Here is a 20,105-nt window from a genome sequence, read left to right on the forward strand (position 1 = left end):
ACATCATTGGTCGAAGGAAGCAAGCAAAGGAATGCAAATTCCAAACCTGAAATCAAATCAAATGAACCATCTTAACAGCAGAAAAAGATAGAAAGAAATAAAGCAAAGGTTGTTTTTTGTTGGTGAGAGAGAGAGCCATAAATAACAAAGAGAGAAAGCGTTGGTTCGTCCACTCTTGGCGCACACTCACTCCACTCTCTGCAGCAGCGTCGTTTCCCCACACCAAAAGTTCAAAGTTGGAATCTTTCGAGCGAATTTCGACGTGGGTATGACTCCATAGTTGGTTTTGTTGTTTAATACGTAGTTTTTTTGGGTGACGACGACGATGATGATGGAGTTTGGAGGACCCAGAGTGATCGGAGATTACATAGTGGGTCCTCGAATCGGGTCGGGTTCGTTCGCGGTGGTGTGGCGTGCAAGGAATCGAAGTTCGGGTTTGGAGTATGCGGTTAAGGAGATTGATAAGAGACAATTGAGCCCCAAAGTGAGGGAAAATCTTCTCAAAGAAATTTCTATCCTTAGCACCATTCATCACCCCAACATCATTCGACTCTTCGAGGCCATTCAGGTATGGTTTGTTGGTAATTTAGTTTGTTAGTTAGTTAGGTAATGATTTTGTACCGGTGGAGGTTTTAATTTCTGCTGGGAGAGGTGTTCGCATTTAGTACCAACTGTGTCTCGAATAGGATTGTCAAAAACAAGGATACTTGTGAAAAACTTTTACAAAGAATGATTTTTTTGGTTTGAAAGAAGAACGAATGTGTCTTTGTTGTTGTGGTTTAAGTGACAGGATATAATATCTGATAGTGTCTTAGATAGTATTGTCTCTAAAGGAGGATACTCGTGGGAAACTAAAAAAAAAAAAAGTGATGATTTTGTTGTTATTGTTGTTGTGGTTTAAGACCAATGACAGGATTTACCTTGTTTTGGAGTATTGTGCTGGTGGGGACCTTGCTGCTTACATTCATCGCCATGGCAAAGTTTCTGAACCGGTTGCACGCCATTTCATGAGGCAATTGGGTCAGTGATTGAACTTCAATCATTTGTTGTTTTCTGTAGAGTTAACTGAATTCACAACCTACGTCCTAATTTTCCATCTTTCGGGGTGCTTAATAATCTTTTGTAATGTATGTTGCTATGGATTATTTCAAGTTTATTGATTACATTAGGTGTCTTCGATTCTTTTGTATTTTGTGAATGGTTAATTAGGTAATTTTGCCTGTTCAAACATGGTATTCTCTCATCCTCTGTTGTTTTGTGTTCTGAATTGCTTGCACTAATTGGTATGCAATGTGTAAATTTCTATTATTTATAATGTGGCCATTCTTGTAGCTGCCGGGTTGCAGGTGCTTCAAGAAAAGAACCTCATCCATAGAGATTTAAAACCACAGGTATCTGAGTGTATTTTGTGAGGTTATAAATTTTTCATGGTACTTACTCATACGTTTGTCTTGGTGTATTTTAATTGATTGCCACTATCAGTGATTGCATTAGCTTGTTTGAAAACTCTTTTTTTTCCCCTTTACCTACAAGCTTTGCCTTATTTTTTGCTTAAAATGATCAATTTATCATTGTTTCATGCCTACATTGAAGTAAATGACTGGCAGAGACATACAGGTCATTGTATATATGTACAAACAAGTAGAAGGACTACTTAGTAATTACCTTCAACTCCTTTTTTATTTTTCTTTTTCGTTTTGGGGTTGATGTTTGATTGTAAATTGCTAAGTTACTGGGATTACTGAAAGAATAAATTAGTTATAAGACTAATATTTTAAAAAGTTTGGATAACCCTCAAAACTTGTGGAACCACTTGGTTTAGAAATGATGGCATCAGTATGCACTGTGTTATAAATTATAAATTGATCTAATTAACTCAATTGTTTTAGTTATTATTGCACACATAGTAATTCATTCATCATGTCCTTGATTCCCCCCCTAAACATGCAGAATTTACTGTTGGCAACTACTGCAGCTACACCAGTTATGAAAATAGGGGATTTTGGTTTTGCAAGGTAGGATGGTTTCTTGAGACGTTAAATAATGCAAACACTTTTTTCCCCTATATTGCTGTTATAAACTGGAGTGACTTGTTACTTGTTATTTTTACTTTTTGGTGGAGATGTTATTTCTTGCTCATTGGGTAATACAATTGATAGAAGTAATCATTAATAAATTGATTTACGTCACACTAGCTATCTTATAAACAACGCCTTTGCTTGTAGATGCTTAATTTTTTGGCTCTATATAATATCTCCTTTTTTGTTTTATATAAAAAATATTCAAATGGTAGGCTCATATTTGGTAAATTTTATCTTCAATCCGGTTGAAACAATAAGATGACAGAAGAAAAAAACTTGTGTATTTCTTGCACTTGGTACTTTCCTGATGTATTGTTGTACTAGGTCTCTCACACCCCAGGGATTGGCTGATACGCTATGTGGTTCACCCTATTACATGGCTCCAGAGATAATTGAAAACCAGAAGTATGATGCCAAGGTGACAAAAGATAGAACTGAGATCAAATTGTAATTACTGACATTGTTCCTGTTTTCTTTTGTAAAAGTATAAAGTTGTATAATGGTTGCAGGCTGATTTATGGAGTGTTGGGGCAATATTGTATCAACTAGTGATTGGGAGGCCACCATTTGACGGAAATAGTCAATTGCAGGTTTTGAAGAGGCTAAACAAGTTTTTCTTTTTCTTTTATCCTTATTTTTTCTGAAATTGGGAAGATGATAATCATGTATCTTTGATTTTTTTGGCAAATAGTTATGTACCTTTCTTTTCCCTTAACATATTTTTTGGTTGCAGCTTTTTCAAAATATTTTGGCATCTACTGAACTGCACTTTCCGCCAGATGCATTAAAAGTGCTACATTCTGATTGCTTGGATCTTTGCAGAAACCTTTTACGTCGAAACCCAGGTATTTATTGAAACTTTATTTCACAGGACATTTGTGCATGTTTATTCTGCTGTACTGCTTTGTGAATGTGTAAAGGGAATGAGTCTGAGGTTGAAATTATCATACATATATTTTTAATAACAGTTAGAGCTCATGTAGAGAACTTCTCTAAAGTTAGACTGTAATATGCAGATGAGAGGTTAACATTCAAGGCATTCTTCAATCACAATTTCCTACGGGAACCTAGGTCATTAATTTTTTTCTTCTGTATCCCTGTTGCATTTTCTTTCCATGCCGTAGCTATTTTTTGTGATCTCTCGTAATTCATAATTTATAGGCCTACCGTGAATGTTGAGCAGTTTCAATTACATCAATCAGAAAGATTGACAGATCATCAATTAGGTGTCTCTGCCTCCGAGAAGATTTCTCAATCACATTCTAAGTATCATGTTGTAGATAATCCAGTGGTAGTCAGTTCAGCTGCTGATGAAACCATGCTGTTGCAAAGAAAGGATGGCAAGATTACAGCTGGTACTAAGAGTGCTAAAGGGTCAACTCCAACTATTGCAAGTGATAAGCTGGGGAAGGCTGTTGATGCTGGTGCTCATTTGTCAAACCAACCCCTAGGTTTAATTGTCTCTGGATACTGTGTAGCATGTACTCATTTTTGCATTGTTTCTCACCTGTTGTCTTGTTTTTCTATTCAGTTTCCCATTTAATGGAGTCCATTGAGAAAGATTATGTCTTTGTCAATTCCCATTTCGCATCATTCGAAGCTTTCTCTGACTACTTTGAAGCATCAGTGCAAAATAGTTCCTCACATAGGATTTCTCTGTTTTCTTCTAAGAGGACTAATATGGAGGTTGGACATGCAAAACAAACAAAGGATCTGCCCTTTTCCTCCACTGAAGTATTAGAAAATTTAAAAAGCAATAAACAGGAGGCATGTGTGGCTTCCTGTGAATTTGCTGCCTTAAGGAAAGAGAATGGAATTTCCTCACTGCACCCTTCAAACAGATTACAGCTGTTGCATCAGTATGTGCGGATCCTTGCCGAACTTTCACAAGAAAAGGTAAGGTTGTGCCATTCAGTTAACCTAAGGTCATTATGTTAAGATTTTAAATGAAAAAATAAATTATTATTGTATTTTTTTTCTGTTTAGCATAGCGAAGAGCCTCTGGGCAATGGGGTACGAAGTGAAGTGTATTTTTTTTCTGTTCTTTTCTCTGCCATGGATGTTATATTCTATGAATTCTTTTACCTAATTAATTTGTAATTTCCCAACTGGATTCTTTGTGTGCTGTGGGTGGCTAAAATATAGTCGGTGTATACTTCTTAGTTCTTACTTGTATACTACTGCTTGATCGTCTCCATATTTTCTATATCATCAAATGTGAATTTCAGAAAGTTGTGTCAAACCTCTCCCATGATAAAAAAAAAAGTGACATACTCACTTATGCCAGCAATACAATATCTTACTTTCACTGTTTTCCTTTCTCATTTTGTAATTTAATTTTAATGTTTATTCGGTGCAGTATAATACAGGATTGTATCTAGAGTCGCTTGCAGTTGAGTTGGTGGTTTTAGCTATATGGAAAAAGACTCTAGAAATTTGTAGCTTTTGGATGGCCTCAATTACAAAGAGTGAGTTGCCTGGAAGCAGTTCGGCTAATGAATCCATATCTGCTAGTGATGTTGACTTGCCACAGTCTACAGAACAGAAAATAAATTTTAGTGATCCTTCATCTATCTCCCTGTGGGCGAAACATGAGTTTATTGATGCAGTTGATCGTGCTGAGAAACTATCATGTCATGTTCAAAATATGGATAGTAGGACTTGTTTTTTGTTTCTGAACTTAATACTTTCACATTTTCTAAAGAATTTATCTTAACTATGTACTCCAAAAACCAATTGCAGGGGCAGCTGAGATGCCAGATGCAATGGAAATTATATTCCAAAAAGCTCTCTTAATTGGGACAAGTGGTGCTGTAAGTAGTCCAATATTGTTAACTTTTAAATTTTCTAACCAACCTTCTATATTGTAAGTCTTCCTCAAGAGCATACAGACATGAAAAGGCCATTATTATAAATTAATCAGTACTTGCCTGAGTGGGTTTTTCTTTTTATTTCTTTTACCGTTTTTCTAGGTAGATGAATATATGGAGATCAGAGATAGGGCTGCTGCATCTTACTCAAAAGCGATGCTTCTACTTTCATTTATCGTGACAGAAGCAGAGAACCTTCCACTGAACCCACCATTTTCACTTCTTTCCACTAATAAGGAGCGAATCTTACAATATATTCACAGCTTGCAGTCTCGTAAAAAATCTTCAGCGGAGTCCTCTTCAGAGAAAGCACATACACTTTTATCAAAGTAAATAACTGGTTTTTATAGTGACTTTGCATCACCACTTTTGGAATCGGTGAAGCAATTTGTTGCTGACATGAATGTTGACTTCCTATGATGAGTACGGACGAGAAGCAACCTTTGACAGATACCATATTGTATATAGATAGATATATATAACCTATCATGGCCTTGTCAGGCGACTTTGCCTTTACTGCATGATTTCATGTATAGAATGTTAATTCTTTGACATGGAATTTGTAAATAGTGTATAGCTTATAGTCCTGTACAATTTTTAAACCACTATTATCAATGAATTGAAATTTCTAAGGGGAAAGATGGATTTAAATTTTACTTCCTCGGAAATTTTCCTGCAAATCTTGTTTGCATGCAGCAGGAATATTCAATTATCCAGGGGTTGCAGTAAAAGGCTCTGTCATCAATTGATTGCTTTAAAACAATTATGAAAAATATTTCAAATATAAGATGATGCCTGTTATCTTTTAATGAAAATTCTTTCATTACTATAATAAAGCAATATAAATGTCTATCTAATATTTTTTTTTGTACGGAACAGAATGTTGGGCGGTCAAGAGCCAACATGAGAATAAAGTAGGTGTAACGGAGATGAGGATGTTGCGGTGGATGTGTGGTAAGACTCGACAGGATAAAATTAGAAACGAAGCTATTAGAGAGAGGGTTGGAGTAGAGAGAGGGTTGGAGTAGCGCCTAGTGTAGAGAAGATGGTGGAAAATAGACTTAGGTGATTTGGGCATGTAGAGAGAAGACCGGTAGACTCTGTAGTAAGGAGAGTAGACCAGATGGAGAGAAGACAAACAATTCGAGGCAGAGGAAGACCCAAAAAGACTATAAGAGAGGTTATAAAAAAGGATCTCGAAATTAATGGTTTGGATAGAAGTATGGTACTTGATAGAACATTATGGCGGAAGTTGATCCATGTAGCCGACCCCACCTAGTGGGATAAGGCGTTGTTGTTGTTGTTGTTGTTGTCATGATTTCAGTATTGTAATGCAGAGAACTAGTTAGAGCCTCTGTCATTGTTTCACGCCCACAACCTAACTACGTTAGGCTTCTCAAAGTACAGAAAGTAAAAGGAAAATTTTTTTCCCAAGACAAAAAGCCTACCTAGTGGAAATACAAACAGGCTTAGTGCATGTTTGGATTGAAGTTGGAAAAACTCAAGTACTTTTACTTCAAAGTAACAATTTTCTTTCTCATTTTATGCATTGAAACATGCAATTTTACATTGTTATTCACAAAACATACTTTGTAACTTTAAACCAAACATAGCTTTAGTAACCACAAGCAATTTAAAATTATTTCAATATTTATCATTGATTTTCATTTCAAAATAGGATTTGATGAAAAACAACTATTGCAAACTGCATTTATAAACATGGAAAATTAATAAAAGTCATCGTATACAAGAAATTTAGGATTGAGAATTTATTAACATCATCAAGGAAGCCGACAAACTTCAAAGCCTAGTGAAAAAGAAATCACTTCCGTCACATTGTAATGCATCCACCACATCAACATGCAAGCACATCCTGCAGTCTGAAAAATTGGTTCAATCTGGGTAGAGTTTGTAAAAGAAAAAATAGTTCATATGTAAAACGTGGAAAGTGGCTGAATGAAGGATCATAAATTACTTGATGTTCATGGCTCAAACAATACTTAATGTTTCTTATCTAAGTCTATTTAGCGGAGTTTTAAACAGCATTAACATCATACAAAGATAGTAAAAGAGCGTACACAGTAATTTAATACGGTACACACATCTACACGACAAGTTTCGTGAGCTGCAGAATTAGAAATAAACATACAATATAGGTACACCGTTGGAGGGATAAAGAAATGATATGCAAAAACCAAAGTTTGCCTTTATGTTACTGCATATATCAAACCTCAAGTCGAAGTCTCCCCTTCCAAACGTATTCTCTTACAACCTTGCTCTTCACCTTGATTGCTGCTTGCTCCAACCCTATTTTCCTTGGCCTCCATGGAACATCTTTTGTAGGGTTTAAAACCTGTTCGATGAGTCTTAAGCTTTCCTTGTCCAAGCCCTATGGTTAACAGTCCCTCGTTATTTTCTACAAATAGCAGGTTTTTCTGCATCGCTTCATAATTAGAACTGCATTTCTTGCCGTCAAGATCTTCATCTTTGTCATCTATGTTTTGCTTGTTATCATTGGCGTTGTCCATTTGATGATCCGTATTCTTCAAAGCATGAGGAGGTGAAAAGCTTTGAGGCAACACCTCTCTGGAGAACAGAGCCTGAAAGGCCAGTCTCCCCTGAAAATAAGTAACATGAGAAGAGAAGCAATACATGCAAGAATTGTATAAAAATTTCATTACAAGTAGTAACTGGGATACCTCTTCAGAAACCTCTTTCCAAGAATCAGTAAGGTTGCTAACGCTTCTACGACGATTACTAAACTCAATGGCTAATTGGTTAGCATCAGGTATTTCAGGCTCTTCCTTCCCTTTCTCACCCTTCTCTAGTGCATCAGTTTCCACATCGCTGCTAGAGGCCGTGTTGGAACCACATGAGGAACGGTCAACCGGTTTTCTTCCCTTTGTTTTGTTGGAATCAAGGTGCTCAGAAATTGTTTTGTTCGTCTCATGATCAGTAACCTTTGATGAAGTATTTAACTTGGCATCTCCACTCTCAGAATCTGATAAAATGGCAGCTGGTGACTTTGAAGCTGAATGTTGAGCTTGTTGAGCTTCCGAGTATTCTGGATCCAGCATCTGATCTTGAAGAGGAGGATTTTGTAGAGTAGTTTTTTCTTGCTCTGCCTTCAGAGCCGGTGCTTCACCGGTATTCATTGATGGAACTGTAGTCACTGATGCAGGACAGGCAAAAGAAGTATGAAGAGGAGCACACAAAGGAAGCAATCCATGAGCTGCCCACCATGCAGTTGCAGCTGCTACAGTAGCAGCTGCAATAGCTGCAACGCTTGGAGGGGAACCAATTTGTCTATTTGTAAAACCTCCTTGGGAGCACCTAGGAGAATTTGCTGAAGTTTCTGGATTTGCATACGGCCAAAATGTAGCAGCGAAACTTGCAGCAGCATGAGCTGCTGGGTTTTGCATCAAGGTAGAGACAATAAGATTTGAAAATGTTGAAGACATGTGAAGAAATGATTGGTAATCGTCTTGGTTGTGTTGTGTGAAGGGAGGATAAGGAAGAAATGATTGATGAACAGAAGATCGTGCAGTGTTATTTTGACTTTCACTTGTGTTCGATGGAGCTGTATTGGTAAAAACATTTCGTTGCCCGTTAACCCCTCCTATTGGCTGAAACATGGAATCTCGAAACAACATATCTTGTGATGGATTTTGAGTATTTGTTCCAAGGTTCCCATCAACAACGTGCACAGTAACATGCCTAGGGTAATTCTGATTGCCTTGCATCCCATCTATTGTTAATTCACAATCAAGACCATCTGGTTTCTCATTTTGAACCAATTTCATATGTAAAGCATCAGAATCCTCTAACCTGGAGTCTTTACTAGTGCCATTAGTCTGTTTTCCATCATTGATCTCCAACTTCCCATTTTCAGGTTCAACAGTGACAAAAGATTCAGTTTTTTCATCTCGTGCTATTACCTCTTTCACGGAAGGTGTAATCTCCTTGAAGGCACATGGATTTCCCAGTGGCACAGACATTGTTATTGAACTCTCATTTGCTGAAGATACAGAGGAACAGGGTACCTCCTGGAGAAGAGTAAATACTTTTGCGTGGTTCTCATCCTTATTTTCTTTTACAGTTGTTAGCCCTTCGTCTAAATCATGTTTCTAATAAATAAGGAACAAGCTGAATTATTTCACTGAGAGAAACTTAAAAAGAATTTGTGTGAAGTAAAATATAAAAAAAAAATATTAACCTCTGGAAGTGGTTCTTTTTTCAAGTCCAGTGCTTGATTAACATGTGAAGATTCAACTAAATTGAGTTTTCCATCCTTTGCTCCACTATGTAATGATGTGGTACCAATCCTGGTCTTCCGAGGATAAGGATTGTTTGGCTTTCTTTTGGGCCGTGGAGGGGGAATGTCTATATCAAGAGCCTGTCCAATTGGAACACCCTTTACAAGGGCCTCTTTCTCCAGCTGGAAGTAAAATTCCAAATGGTATTATCAGCAAGTGAAGTTTCACAAAAACCATTAAAAGCACTTACTGGAGTAGTAGCACGTTTGTTCCTAATGCAGAATTTCCAAAATACTTTTTCGAAAATAAAAATAGGTGTAACAGACATTTCAGTGTATTCAAGCAAGAAATCTTAGAAAAGAAAAGATCCAGAAATATTTTTCAATCAAGTTGGGGAAAAATTAGCCGTGGATGTAATCAAGATGCATTTGGATTTGGTGAGCTGGAAACTGCTTGTCTTTCAAATAAAAAGATGTATATCAACATCACTGATTCGTAGTAGACTCCAAAGATGTAGGAAGCTATTGTCATTACGAAAACACAGTTCTATGAAACTACATTGATGGTAGCAGTTCCCAAAAATTTGCAGAAGTCACCACTGATTACTCTTGTTTCTGTGGTGATCCACTGTCACTGCAAGAGGTTAGCAACTTTATATGTGAAAGTAATGTTCTATCAAATTATGTTTAAGCCTTGGATTGATTCTTTCGGCCATTCCTGTTCACAGAAATATACAAAAGGCATTTCAAGAAGTTTCTCTGTTTGGAAGCAATTTATAGATTCCAGATTAGTGATAATAATCATTTATTTATTTTTAATTCTAAAAATTTAACAAACTTTCATTGAGCCCAGTAGAGTGTAGCATTAGTAACAACTAACAAGACCTATTATCAGGCCATTCAAATACTCATTCTTTGGCTTCAATTGCTCTTCCCTTTTTTAAATAGTAAATAAAAAATGTATTCCATTAATAAAAAAAAATGTTGTCACATCATTTTTTTTCAGGGTGTAAATTCCTCTTTTTCAATTTCTCACTTCTGCATAATCAGGAAAGTTCCATATTAGTCGGAGAACATTATCCATAACATAAGACGATAACATTTCCTGTGAGCTGTATAATGGTCAAGTTAAACTTGATGTCAAAGCTTGGTTTTGTTCATTCTTGGACCCCACAAGTAATCCCAGTCAAATTAAGTAAGCTTCTGCTTTTATTTCTCGGGTTTGAGCTCATCTGAAAGTTTCTACTAGGCTCTATTTGAATTCCATGTAAGATCAGCTGTGAATAGTTGTATTTGTGGCTATAGGGGTACTTTTGAACTGTTATCCCAGGCCCCTACACTCATTTGGAGTTGGATGGGTGAACATTTTTGCTGCTACTAATCATAGATTTGACAAGAAGTTTGATTCTATGCAGGATAAATGAATCCTAGCACAGTCAAATAAAGGGGGGGGGGGGGGGGGGGGGGCGGGGGGCTGGTTTGACCATGATAATCAAATTGATTACACCAGCCCCCCATCATTGAAATATGCAAATTCTTTTCCAAGGGAGAGAGGGAGAAAGATAGAGCATTTGCACGTTCACTGTCCATCTTTTAACTAATAATTAGCACCTCTGTTTAACTTTCAGTACTCAAATAGACATTAAGCTCTTCTAGAAATTAGCATGACCAATGTTAATATTCCAATAAACCGGTTCACTTAACACTAAGATTGAGATCATTAATATAAAGGTAGATTGGTCTTTCTGGCTGTGTTTGGTTAAGGGAGGGAGGACAGAAATAGGAGACAAATTTTGTGGGTCCCATGTTGGACCCACACCTTTTACACTCTACTTTAATTAAAAAAATTCTCCTCTATTTTCGTCCTCTAAACCAAACACATCATCTGTGTGGCAATGCATGCCAGCATCCTAGCGCTGGAATTCCATCCACCCTTTTGGGTTTGAAGGACCAACTTTTCTTTATATAGAAATCAATAATCATAACTTATAACCTAATAACACTAAAGTCCTCAAAATCATCTAGTCCTTCTTGAAGAATCCTTCTTAATTTTGAAGACAATAATTGTTCTAATCTACCTAGCTGTTACTCCCATGATCCATCATTAAAAATTCAACTCCAGTATCAACACATCAAATGATAGATTGATAGTTATCTTCCAGTATCAAACAATTTACTAGGTCTTGAAACTCCCAAGTTCCCAAAATAGGTACTGCACTCTTGTTATGATGAATCAAACAATCGTGTAACTTCCCTCAGCTAATTTAGCAAACATAATAAATTCACACCTCGTTATTTTCAATTGTCAGAAAGTCAACTTGGAAGGGATATAAATAAAAAGCAACATTGTTGTTGTTGTTGTTGTTGAAGTAATCAACTTTTGTGTTAAAAGTTTCATATTATTTTCCCATAATAAATAACAAACACATAACATTTAATTAAAGGGATCACGTAAAATAGCCATCTTGACAGCTAAGCATTCCTAGAACACAAAGACAGAAAGTTGGGAACATTTCAATTGAGTACATAGAAGGAAATATTGCATTAATTCTTTGGAAATAAACACATTTTAAATTATTCGATAGATTGAGAGAGAAAACAGATATTATTGAATATCTCAAAAGTTAGTTACAAAGAGGTATTAGACCTCTGAACTGAGTACTGAGTACAAAATTGTTTTAACAGCCCTTGAGTTTTAGGGAGGTTCTGTTAGCAAAAGCTAACAGCCCTTACAAAACTGTTTTAACAGTTATACAAGTATATACTCTAATACCCCCCCCCCCCCCCCCCCCCCCCCTCAAACTCAAGGGGAAGAGTTTTCAGAGGAAAAACTCTTCACATTGAGTTTTCAGAGGCTTGGTCAGCACGTCAGCCCACTGATTCAGAGTTGGAATATACAAGGTACCTTTGAGATGCCTCAAAATCCTTTTAAATACTGCCCAATGAGATTCAAGAGGCCTAGCCATAAACTGACAGACTTTATTGACAGCAAAGCTGATTTCAGGTCTAGTTAAAGTAGCATACTGTAGTGCACCCACCACTGATCTGTATAGAGTTGGATCTTGAAATAAATCAGCACCTTACTTGGATAACTTGCAATTAGAAACCATGGGAGAGGAAATAGAATGGGCTTCTGCCATGTGAGTTTTGTGAAGTAAATCACATATTTGTTCTGAGTCATCACTATAGAGTTATTATTAGGCAGATACTTGATCTCTAGGCCCAAGAAATAATCCAAATGACCAAGTTGCTTAAGAGAGAAAGCGATGTGGAGTTTAGTAGTTAGCTGCTGAATGAGAGAGGTAGAACTACCTGTGATGATAATATCATCCACATAAACTAGAAGATAGACAGTGTGAGTCTGATGCTTGTAGATAAACAGGGAAGAATCACATTTGCTGCCCACAAAACCAAACTGAAGAAGAGTAGACTTTAACCTATCAAACCACTGCCTTGGGGCTTGTTTTAAGCCATAGAGAGCCTTGTTAAGTTTGCAAACAAGAAACCTATCCCCAACTTCAAAGCCAGGAGGCTGTGTCATAAACATTGATTCTTTAAGAACTCCATTTAAAAAGGCATTGTTTATATCCAGCTGAAACAGCTCCCAACCATGTGAGAGTGCAAGGGTGAGAATAGTATGAATTGTGATAGGCTTTACCACGGGAAAAGTTCTCATGGAAATCGGAACCATAGACTTGATGGAAACCCTTAGCTACCAGCCTTGCTTTAAATTTGTTAATAGAGCCATCAGCATTTTCCTTAACTCTAAAATTTCACTTACATCCAATAGCTTGTCTGTTGGAAGGTAATGAAACCAAGTCCCAAGTTCTGTTTTTCAGAAGAGCATCATACTCTTGTTGCATGGCAGCAAACCAATCTGGATTCTCAAGGGCCTGTTTGACAGTTTTAGGCTAGGAATGAACAAGAAATAATGAAGGATGAAGTCTAGGACTTGGACCTTGTTTGCATAGGATGAGTGTTAACTAGGGTAGAGTTAACAGCAGAAACAGACACAAAAGATGGTAAACTAAGGGTGGTGGACTCTGATGTTTGAGGATGCAAAGAAGTGGACTCAGAGGGTCAAGATTGTTGAGAAACAAAATGGGAGACTGTAGGGAGGGTTGACTGGAATAGGAGAAAAATCAGGGGGAATGCAAGGTGCAGGAGAGGAGTGGGAAGTAGACAATTAGGATGGTTGGGGAGTAAGACTCACAGATGGTGGAGACCAATTAGGACAAAGGCTGAAATAGGAATCAAGATTCTTTACTGAGTTAGGAGAAGAGGGAAATAAGTCAGAGTATGGAAACCTTAGTTCATTAAACAAGACATCTTTACAAATGTAGATTCTGCCAGTTGAAGACAGACACTTATAACCTTTGTGAGAAGACGAATACCCTAAAAACAGACACTCTTGAGAACGAAAGCCAAGCTTGTGTGTATGATAAGGCCTCAATAATGGAAAACATGCACAACCAAAGGTTTTTAAGAAACTGAAAATCAGGATCTTTGCGGAACAGAGTGACATAAGGAATAGCAAAGTTGAGGGAAGCAATGGGAAGTCTATTAATTAAATAGACAGCTGGGGTAAAAGCATAATCCCAAAATTGTATGGGTAAGATTCATGATGTAATAAAGTAAGACCCAAGCCAACAATATGTCTATGTTTTCTTTCAACCACACCATTTTGGTGATGAGTGTTGGGACAAATGAATCTGTGAGAGAAGCCATGAGAGGCTAGGAGAGCAGAAAAGGTTTTGTACTCACCTCCCCCCTTGGAAACTTTTAATTTTAGTATTAAGTTGTAATTCAACCATGGACTTAAAGGTTTGAAAAACAAGGAGTGTTTGGTCCTGAACTTCCCATGCCTCATACTCAGGATTGACACAATCAGCTATGTGATCGTCTTCAGTGAGATAACGTGGTGGAACCACCGGATTCACAACAAAACACTGCAATTTATGCTATTTGATGACATGCTCAACATGTTGTCGCCAATGGAGATAGTTCAAATCATCGAGCTTCTCGGCGATGGAATTAGGAAATGATTGAGAAACGAAACTCGGAGATGCGGAAGCCATAGACAAAAGGATCTAGAACTTGCGAAGGGAAGAACGCGTCGAAAAATTGGCTCTAGATACCATATTCGATAGATTGAGAGAGAAAAGACAGAAAACAGATATTATTGAATATCTCAAAAGTTAGTTACAGAGGTAGTTACAGAAAGGTATTTATAGACCTCTGAACAGAGTACTGAGTACAAAATTGTTAGGGAGGTGCAGTTAGCAAAAGCTAACAGCCCTTACAAAACTGTTTCAACAGTTATACAAAATTGTTAGGGAGGTGCTGTTAGCAAAAGCTAACAGCCCTTACAAAACTGTTTTAACAGTTATACAAGTATATACTCTAGTAAAAATTGTTTCAGAAACAAATGATAATTAAATTAGGAAGAAAGAAAAAAAGCTTACCAAAAACAGAGGAATTTTATCTTCACAAATAGTACTTGTATCCAGGTAAAGAAAAAAAGATCACCGAAGGAAAGCATGAAATAAATTATCAAGGGCATTGAATAACTGAAACAGTAGTTTTATGTATACGATGAATCAAAGCAAAACAATGCTAGATAGCCCTTCTAAGCTCTACCACAAATCCTCCATCACAATATTGAATTTGGTTCTTCCACCACTTAAAATGCCTGATAAATTCAATAAAGTTCAATGCTTCTACATACATTCTCTTTGTGTTTTCAACTCTTCATATAGAAATTGCTTGTTCTCTCACCACCAAATAATAGAAGCAGGTGCCTTCAAATTATCATGCTTCTCATGAAACCTAATATGGCATTGTGACTGACCCATTAATTTTCTCCCTATGAAAGGCATAAGCATAATACAGTGGGCTCCAGAAAAAGAAAACCACCACACACCACTATCTGCATTTGTAGAAAGAAAAGATCTGAACCTCACATCTTCACACTTGAATAACTCACTCAAACTTCATCAAACAAATATAGTTCTAGTCATCCCCCTCATAGTAGGCATAAAGTTTTATCTGTTACACATTGCTTTCTAAACAGCAAAACTGTGATGTAATCAACAGTACTGAAAATTAAACAGAGTTTTTTTTTTTTTTTTTGGAAGGCGAAAATTAAACAGAGTTGCTTACTATTGTCCACCCCTTTCCTTCTTTCTCAATTGACAATGTCTTCCATGTCCTCAAGTTTTCGATTAATCTATTATCCAGTAGTCGCCTTTGCTCGTTCTCTTGATTATGTGGTTTGATTCACTAAATATTTTGTTTTCTTGCAGGATTAGAGTTTGGGCCATACGTGAGTCATGGGGACTTAACTACATTCTAGTTTGGTTGCATATTCTCCTATTCTCATCCATTATAAATTGGGTCATCCTAGTCTTGCAAGCAAAAACAAATGGTGTCAAGTCTGTCCAAGTTACCAACCTTGTCTTGTGAGTCTTGTCAATTTGGAAAACATGTTCAAAGTTCTTTTCCTTATTGTGTCATTTGTAGAGATAGGTTTCCTTTTGTTTTGGTTCACTCTGATGTATGGGGCTTATGTCATGGCATGCCTACTTTAGAGTCAAGATATTTTGTCACCTTTATAGAAGATTATTCTTGACAGACTTGGCTATTTTTAATGGTAAATCGATCTGAGTTGTTTTGAATCTTTACATCATTTTATCAAGAAATAAAAAACAATTTGGTGTTCTCATTCACACCCTACAAAGTGATACTACCCATGAATATCTATCTCAACAATTCCAAAGCTTTATGGCTTCCAACGTAGAGGTGCCAAATTTGACCACCCAGCATAGCAGGCCAAGGTATGAAATACAAATTGAGCTGAATTTCTTGTAGACTGCATTTTTTGGCCCGACCATCAAACTGGGCCAAATTGGCCCCTTTTGTTTTTTTATCTAAATATATATTTATATAAAAAAAACTAAGAAAATGATGTAAAGATTTATATAAATATAAAAGGAAAAACTAAGAAAATATTGGGCAAAAATAGGCCCAGTAGTTTGGCCCTACAATTTTTAGGACCTCAATTTTAAGAGCCTAGTTTGGCCCTACAATTTTTAGGGCCTCAATTTCAATTTCCTAGGATGCACTCAGTCTCAAAGTTATTAATGTTAGTATGTTGCTCTCGGCTTATTCGTCATTATTTAGTCTCAAATGATGTTACATTTGTGTGTCTTCACCATCCACACCTAACTCAGACTCCACAACTATACCACTACCTCCCCTAATGTATGTCCCCATTACCTTTCCCCCTTCAAAGTCATCATTTTCCCTAAAGACACTAGCAACTAGTGATGGGAACAACTCTCCTCCAAAACCAATCATCATGTAACCTCAGACATTTCCTCAAGAACTTGATTTTCCCATTGCACTTCGTAAAGGTATACGTTGAACTTGTAATCTTTCTCCAAATTGTCACTTCTTTAAGTTATCATTATTTTTCTTGTACTACACTTGCATTTCTTCTTTGTCTTCTGTTTTTAGGCCTAAAACTTTAGGTGATGCCTTATCTTATCTTGGATGACAACAAGCTATGCTTGATGAAATGTGTCCCCTTCAAATGGACCTCATTCTTCTCCCACTAGGCAAGTCTATTGTTGATTCGTCGCGATATTTTTACTGTGAAACTTGGCCTTGACAGTCAAGTTGTGACTTATCACTTAAGGCACGTCTAGTTGCCAAAGGCTATACACAATTTAGAAGAATGATGGTCAACAAGAATGAAACTCTAGACCACATGGTCATAGAAGCTTTGATGCTATGTCATGAACAAACTATCTCAAAAAACTTATACGGACACATTAATGGTTTTATATAACATCTCTAACACACATAATCTCAGAAAAAAAAATCTCATTAAAACAAAGCACTAGAAACACAGAATTTTTTCCAACCTCACACAACACCACAAATGGTGAGTTTCAACTTTTCCTTACATACAACATTGCTCAAACATCAAGACCAATTTCTTTTATAATCAAACGTTAGGTGTTGCACCTCATTAGGCAAGGAAGAGGCAAATTTTAAAACCCTCTCCTCCCAAATATGTCAAATGCATAACATGTCCACACTAGCACCTTCCTTTTTTAACTCCAAGTTGGCTCAATCAAAAAAAGCCCAACCCAAGGCACTACCTAACATATAGAACACCTATACTATATCATTATGACAAATAAAACCCATTGTTGCTAGAACCCCCAGAGTAGCATTGCAAATTTTTGTATTATCGAAATCAGCAACAAAAGGAGAAAATGATTGCCTTGCCAATGTGCTACCGCTTTTCACTGATACTATGCCAAAGATGAACCATTTGTTGATTAGGTATGAAGCTAGAGTTATATAATATTACTTTATTGGTGCAAGTTAAAGCATGCTTCTGCGTAGTGTCTATTTGGGATTGCAAGATCAAGCCAATCAGTTTGATCATGACTACTGTGGATTTCTTTGTTCAAATTAGTCCAAACTCTACAGAAGTTCTAGTGTCAATTTAGCATTTAGGAGTGGGGGTTCTATTCAATTTGAGGATAAGAAATGAGGCTGAGAAAAGGATAAGAAAAAAAAAATCATTTTAAAGATAATACTCTTAAAATAAAAGGATAATATTCACTATTTAAATAATGCTAATTTTACAAACCAATATCATTATCATTATCTCAATAAATTTATCTCCATTTTTTAGTGGTAAGTTTATTGGATTTTCATTCCCTTCAATAATTACTTTAATTTTGCAATCCCTTGTATAAAGTCAACTCACAAGTCCCTTGACTCGTGTTCACAATTTTATCAACAAAATTATTTTGGGTTCTGATACTGAAGAAGTACTATACTTTACATGACATTTGAATATCACCATGGAAGTTGTTAATTTAGTTAGGATTTTTTTATATTTTTAAATTGATATCATGATATAGTTGAAATCAACCAGATCAGATACAGAACTATTTACTGTACCCAAAAAAAAAAAAAGATACAGAACTATTTTGAGCAGTTAGAAGGGATTTTTATTCATCAAAGTGAATCAAAAGAGATACGGAACTGATACATAAATCGACAGCAAGTCTTTTAAAGCATAAGTTAAAAACAAAAGGAAGGAAATTTTAAACATATAAACCAAGGTGAGAAGGTACCCATTGACCTTTGTAAAGAACTTCTGTGCATGACTCCTTATTTGCACGGCAGTCTTTGTTCCTATATGCTCTGTACAGCAGAAGTGAAACACCAAGAAGGGGGGTCGAGCCATGGAATAAAAAAAAGGACAGATCAAATCAACTATAAATTAACGAACCAAAAAAAAAAAGCAAGAATAAATCAAATATGAAGATCAGTTCATGCCATTTTCTACTAGAATATTACACCAATCTTTATATAGGAAGAACAAGAGATAATCTTCAAGTACAACACACTATCACCTTCTATGCGCTGCCATGCTCGCCCGTGTAGTTTCAAAGCTTCTAGAAATCTATTATGCTCCTCCTCTGTCCATCGTTCCCTTTGCTTAGTGATTGTATATGGTTTTCTAGTCTGCAAAAAGCCACTTAACCACTCATCAGACAACAGTACCAAAACTTTACTAACTCACTTTCACGAGAAAGTGAGAAACTTCCCCATATATATCACAATAACTCTAACCTTAACAACCACTTCTTCGCCGGAGGAGTATGCGTCCATTACAGGACGTGAGCAGCTAGCACTGCTTCAGATCTTCCCTGACGAGGAGTGGATACAGGGAACACCTCCTTTCATTATTTGCGGTGACACGAAAACGAAACGCGGTAAATAGTAAAGCCTTTGTGGTGAAAGTGAGCAGAATCTGAACAAGGTATGGTGATGATGATGATGCTACTGCAAAAGAAACAAAGCGAGAACAATAGGAAGAGATCCGTCTCTGTTTTGTATAAGCTGGAATAAGCATTCCAATTCACATGTCACACGTAAAACAGTACTACATAGAAGAAAAAGGAAAATAAAATTTCAAAAATAAACAACCGAGGGAGAAAGAGAGAGAGTTTGAGACGCTTCTCCTCCGAATGAATAAAAGAAAAATTTCCTTAATCAGAATCCTCACCAAAACGAACTCGAGAGCGCCAAAACCTTTCAAACGCGAAAAAAGAGAGAGAGAAACTACAATTAGTACAGAAACAAGAAAAATCACATCACAAATTCAACAACAACAACCATTTCTATCTTCACTTTCACAAATATACTTTACTAATTAATCAGTGCAAATTTTGAATCCTCCTGTTTGGTTGCCGAGAAAAAAAAATAGTCACAAAGCAACTCAAAACCAGCGAAATTTCAACTCAACAGCGTCGCGCTGTGAGCACTGACAGCACCTGTTACATCCAAATCCAGATGAGGTAAATCCGTTCGCAGTTCGCTTCAATTTTCTCGGAAACCAAACAGAACAAATTAAATTAAACTAAAAAATATAAAAAGGAAAACGAATACCTCAGATCGAAACCATGACTTCGAAGAACAACAACGATAACCTCAACAACCTCTCGAGGGAGCGATCATCACCGGACACTTGCCGGAGGACTCATTTTCCGGCAATAGCGAATCGAATCGAGTTCAGATCAGAAACCGAAAAAGAAGAAAACAAACGAAAATCGAAAAATCGCGAAGTGGAATCAATCAGAAGAAGAAGAGAGGTTTTGCAGAAACGAAACCAAAAACAGAACCCGAAACTGCTACACACTCACTCGCCCGAAAGTGTTTAAGCGCGAGGAGCAATCTCAGCCACTACAATTTCGTGTGGATTTATATTTTTTTTGTTTCGGAAATTAACGACTCGTTATTTTTTATTTTTGAGACGGAGAAGCTTTGGCGTGTACGATCGCGACAAGTGGCGCAAATTTACTGGCT

General features: G+C 36.7%; 2 protein-coding genes across 11 annotated transcripts; one reads left to right on the forward strand and one right to left on the reverse strand.

Moving 5' to 3' along the window:
* On the forward strand, positions 1-5,590 carry LOC114391290 (serine/threonine-protein kinase ATG1a-like). Of its 3 annotated transcripts, none has more exons than XM_028352377.1 (13): positions 1-568; positions 903-1,020; positions 1,333-1,391; positions 1,951-2,015; positions 2,406-2,499; positions 2,591-2,671; positions 2,815-2,926; positions 3,098-3,152; positions 3,243-3,505; positions 3,613-3,977; positions 4,441-4,735; positions 4,824-4,894; positions 5,054-5,590. In XM_028352377.1, the coding sequence occupies exons 1-13, from the start codon at positions 326-328 to the stop codon at positions 5,282-5,284; spliced, it is 2,052 nt and encodes a 683-aa protein (XP_028208178.1). In that variant the 5' UTR covers positions 1-325; the 3' UTR covers positions 5,285-5,590. The 3 variants fall into 3 exon arrangements, with proteins under 3 accessions (XP_028208178.1, XP_028208179.1, XP_028208177.1); XM_028352376.1 differs by having other exon boundaries at positions 3-568; positions 3,243-3,532; XM_028352378.1 differs by lacking the exon at positions 3,098-3,152 and having other exon boundaries at positions 2-568; positions 3,362-3,532.
* Positions 5,591-6,900: 1,310 nt separating this feature from the next.
* Positions 6,901-19,977, reverse strand: LOC114389615 (protein LHY-like). Of its 8 annotated transcripts, none has more exons than XM_028350322.1 (9): positions 19,689-19,977; positions 19,450-19,573; positions 19,306-19,331; positions 18,870-19,082; positions 18,650-18,761; positions 18,376-18,437; positions 9,168-9,389; positions 7,651-9,078; positions 6,901-7,569 (listed from the first exon to the last, which is right to left on the reverse strand). In XM_028350322.1, exons 4-9 carry the CDS (start codon positions 18,906-18,908, stop codon positions 7,183-7,185), a joined length of 2,250 nt encoding a protein of 749 aa, XP_028206123.1. In that variant the 5' UTR covers positions 18,909-19,082; positions 19,306-19,331; positions 19,450-19,573; positions 19,689-19,977; the 3' UTR covers positions 6,901-7,182. The 8 variants fall into 8 exon arrangements, with proteins under 8 accessions (XP_028206123.1, XP_028206121.1, XP_028206117.1 ...); XM_028350320.1 differs by having other exon boundaries at positions 19,445-19,573; XM_028350316.1 differs by having other exon boundaries at positions 18,870-19,182; positions 19,445-19,573.
* Between the last annotated feature and the right edge of the window lie 128 nt (positions 19,978-20,105).

This window comes from Glycine soja, chromosome 16, assembly GCF_004193775.1.
Source record: "Glycine soja cultivar W05 chromosome 16, ASM419377v2, whole genome shotgun sequence".
NCBI lineage: Eukaryota > Viridiplantae > Streptophyta > Magnoliopsida > Fabales > Fabaceae > Glycine > Glycine soja.

What these genes read in the sequence shown, in the direction of transcription:
- LOC114391290 (XM_028352376.1), top strand. Translation starts at nt 326, where the DNA reads ATGATGATGGAGTTTGGAGGACCCAGAGTGATCGGAGATTACATAGTG. An exon ending in ATAGAGATTTAAAACCACAG is followed by an intron (nt 1,392 to 1,950) that starts GTATCTGAGTGT and finishes CTAAACATGCAG; the next exon opens with AATTTACTGTTGGCAACTAC. An exon ending in AATTTCCTACGGGAACCTAG is followed by an intron (nt 3,153 to 3,242) that starts GTCATTAATTTT and finishes CATAATTTATAG; the next exon opens with GCCTACCGTGAATGTTGAGC.
- LOC114389615 (XM_028350314.1), bottom strand. Translation starts at nt 18,908, where the DNA reads ATGGACGCATACTCCTCCGGCGAAGAAGTGGTTGTTAAG. An exon ending in AGCATGGCAGCGCATAGAAG is followed by an intron (nt 18,438 to 18,649) that starts GTGATAGTGTGT and finishes TCTGCTGTACAG; the next exon opens with AGCATATAGGAACAAAGACT. An exon ending in AAAAAGAACCACTTCCAGAG is followed by an intron (nt 9,079 to 9,167) that starts GTTAATATTTTT and finishes CTTATTTATTAG; the next exon opens with AAACATGATTTAGACGAAGG.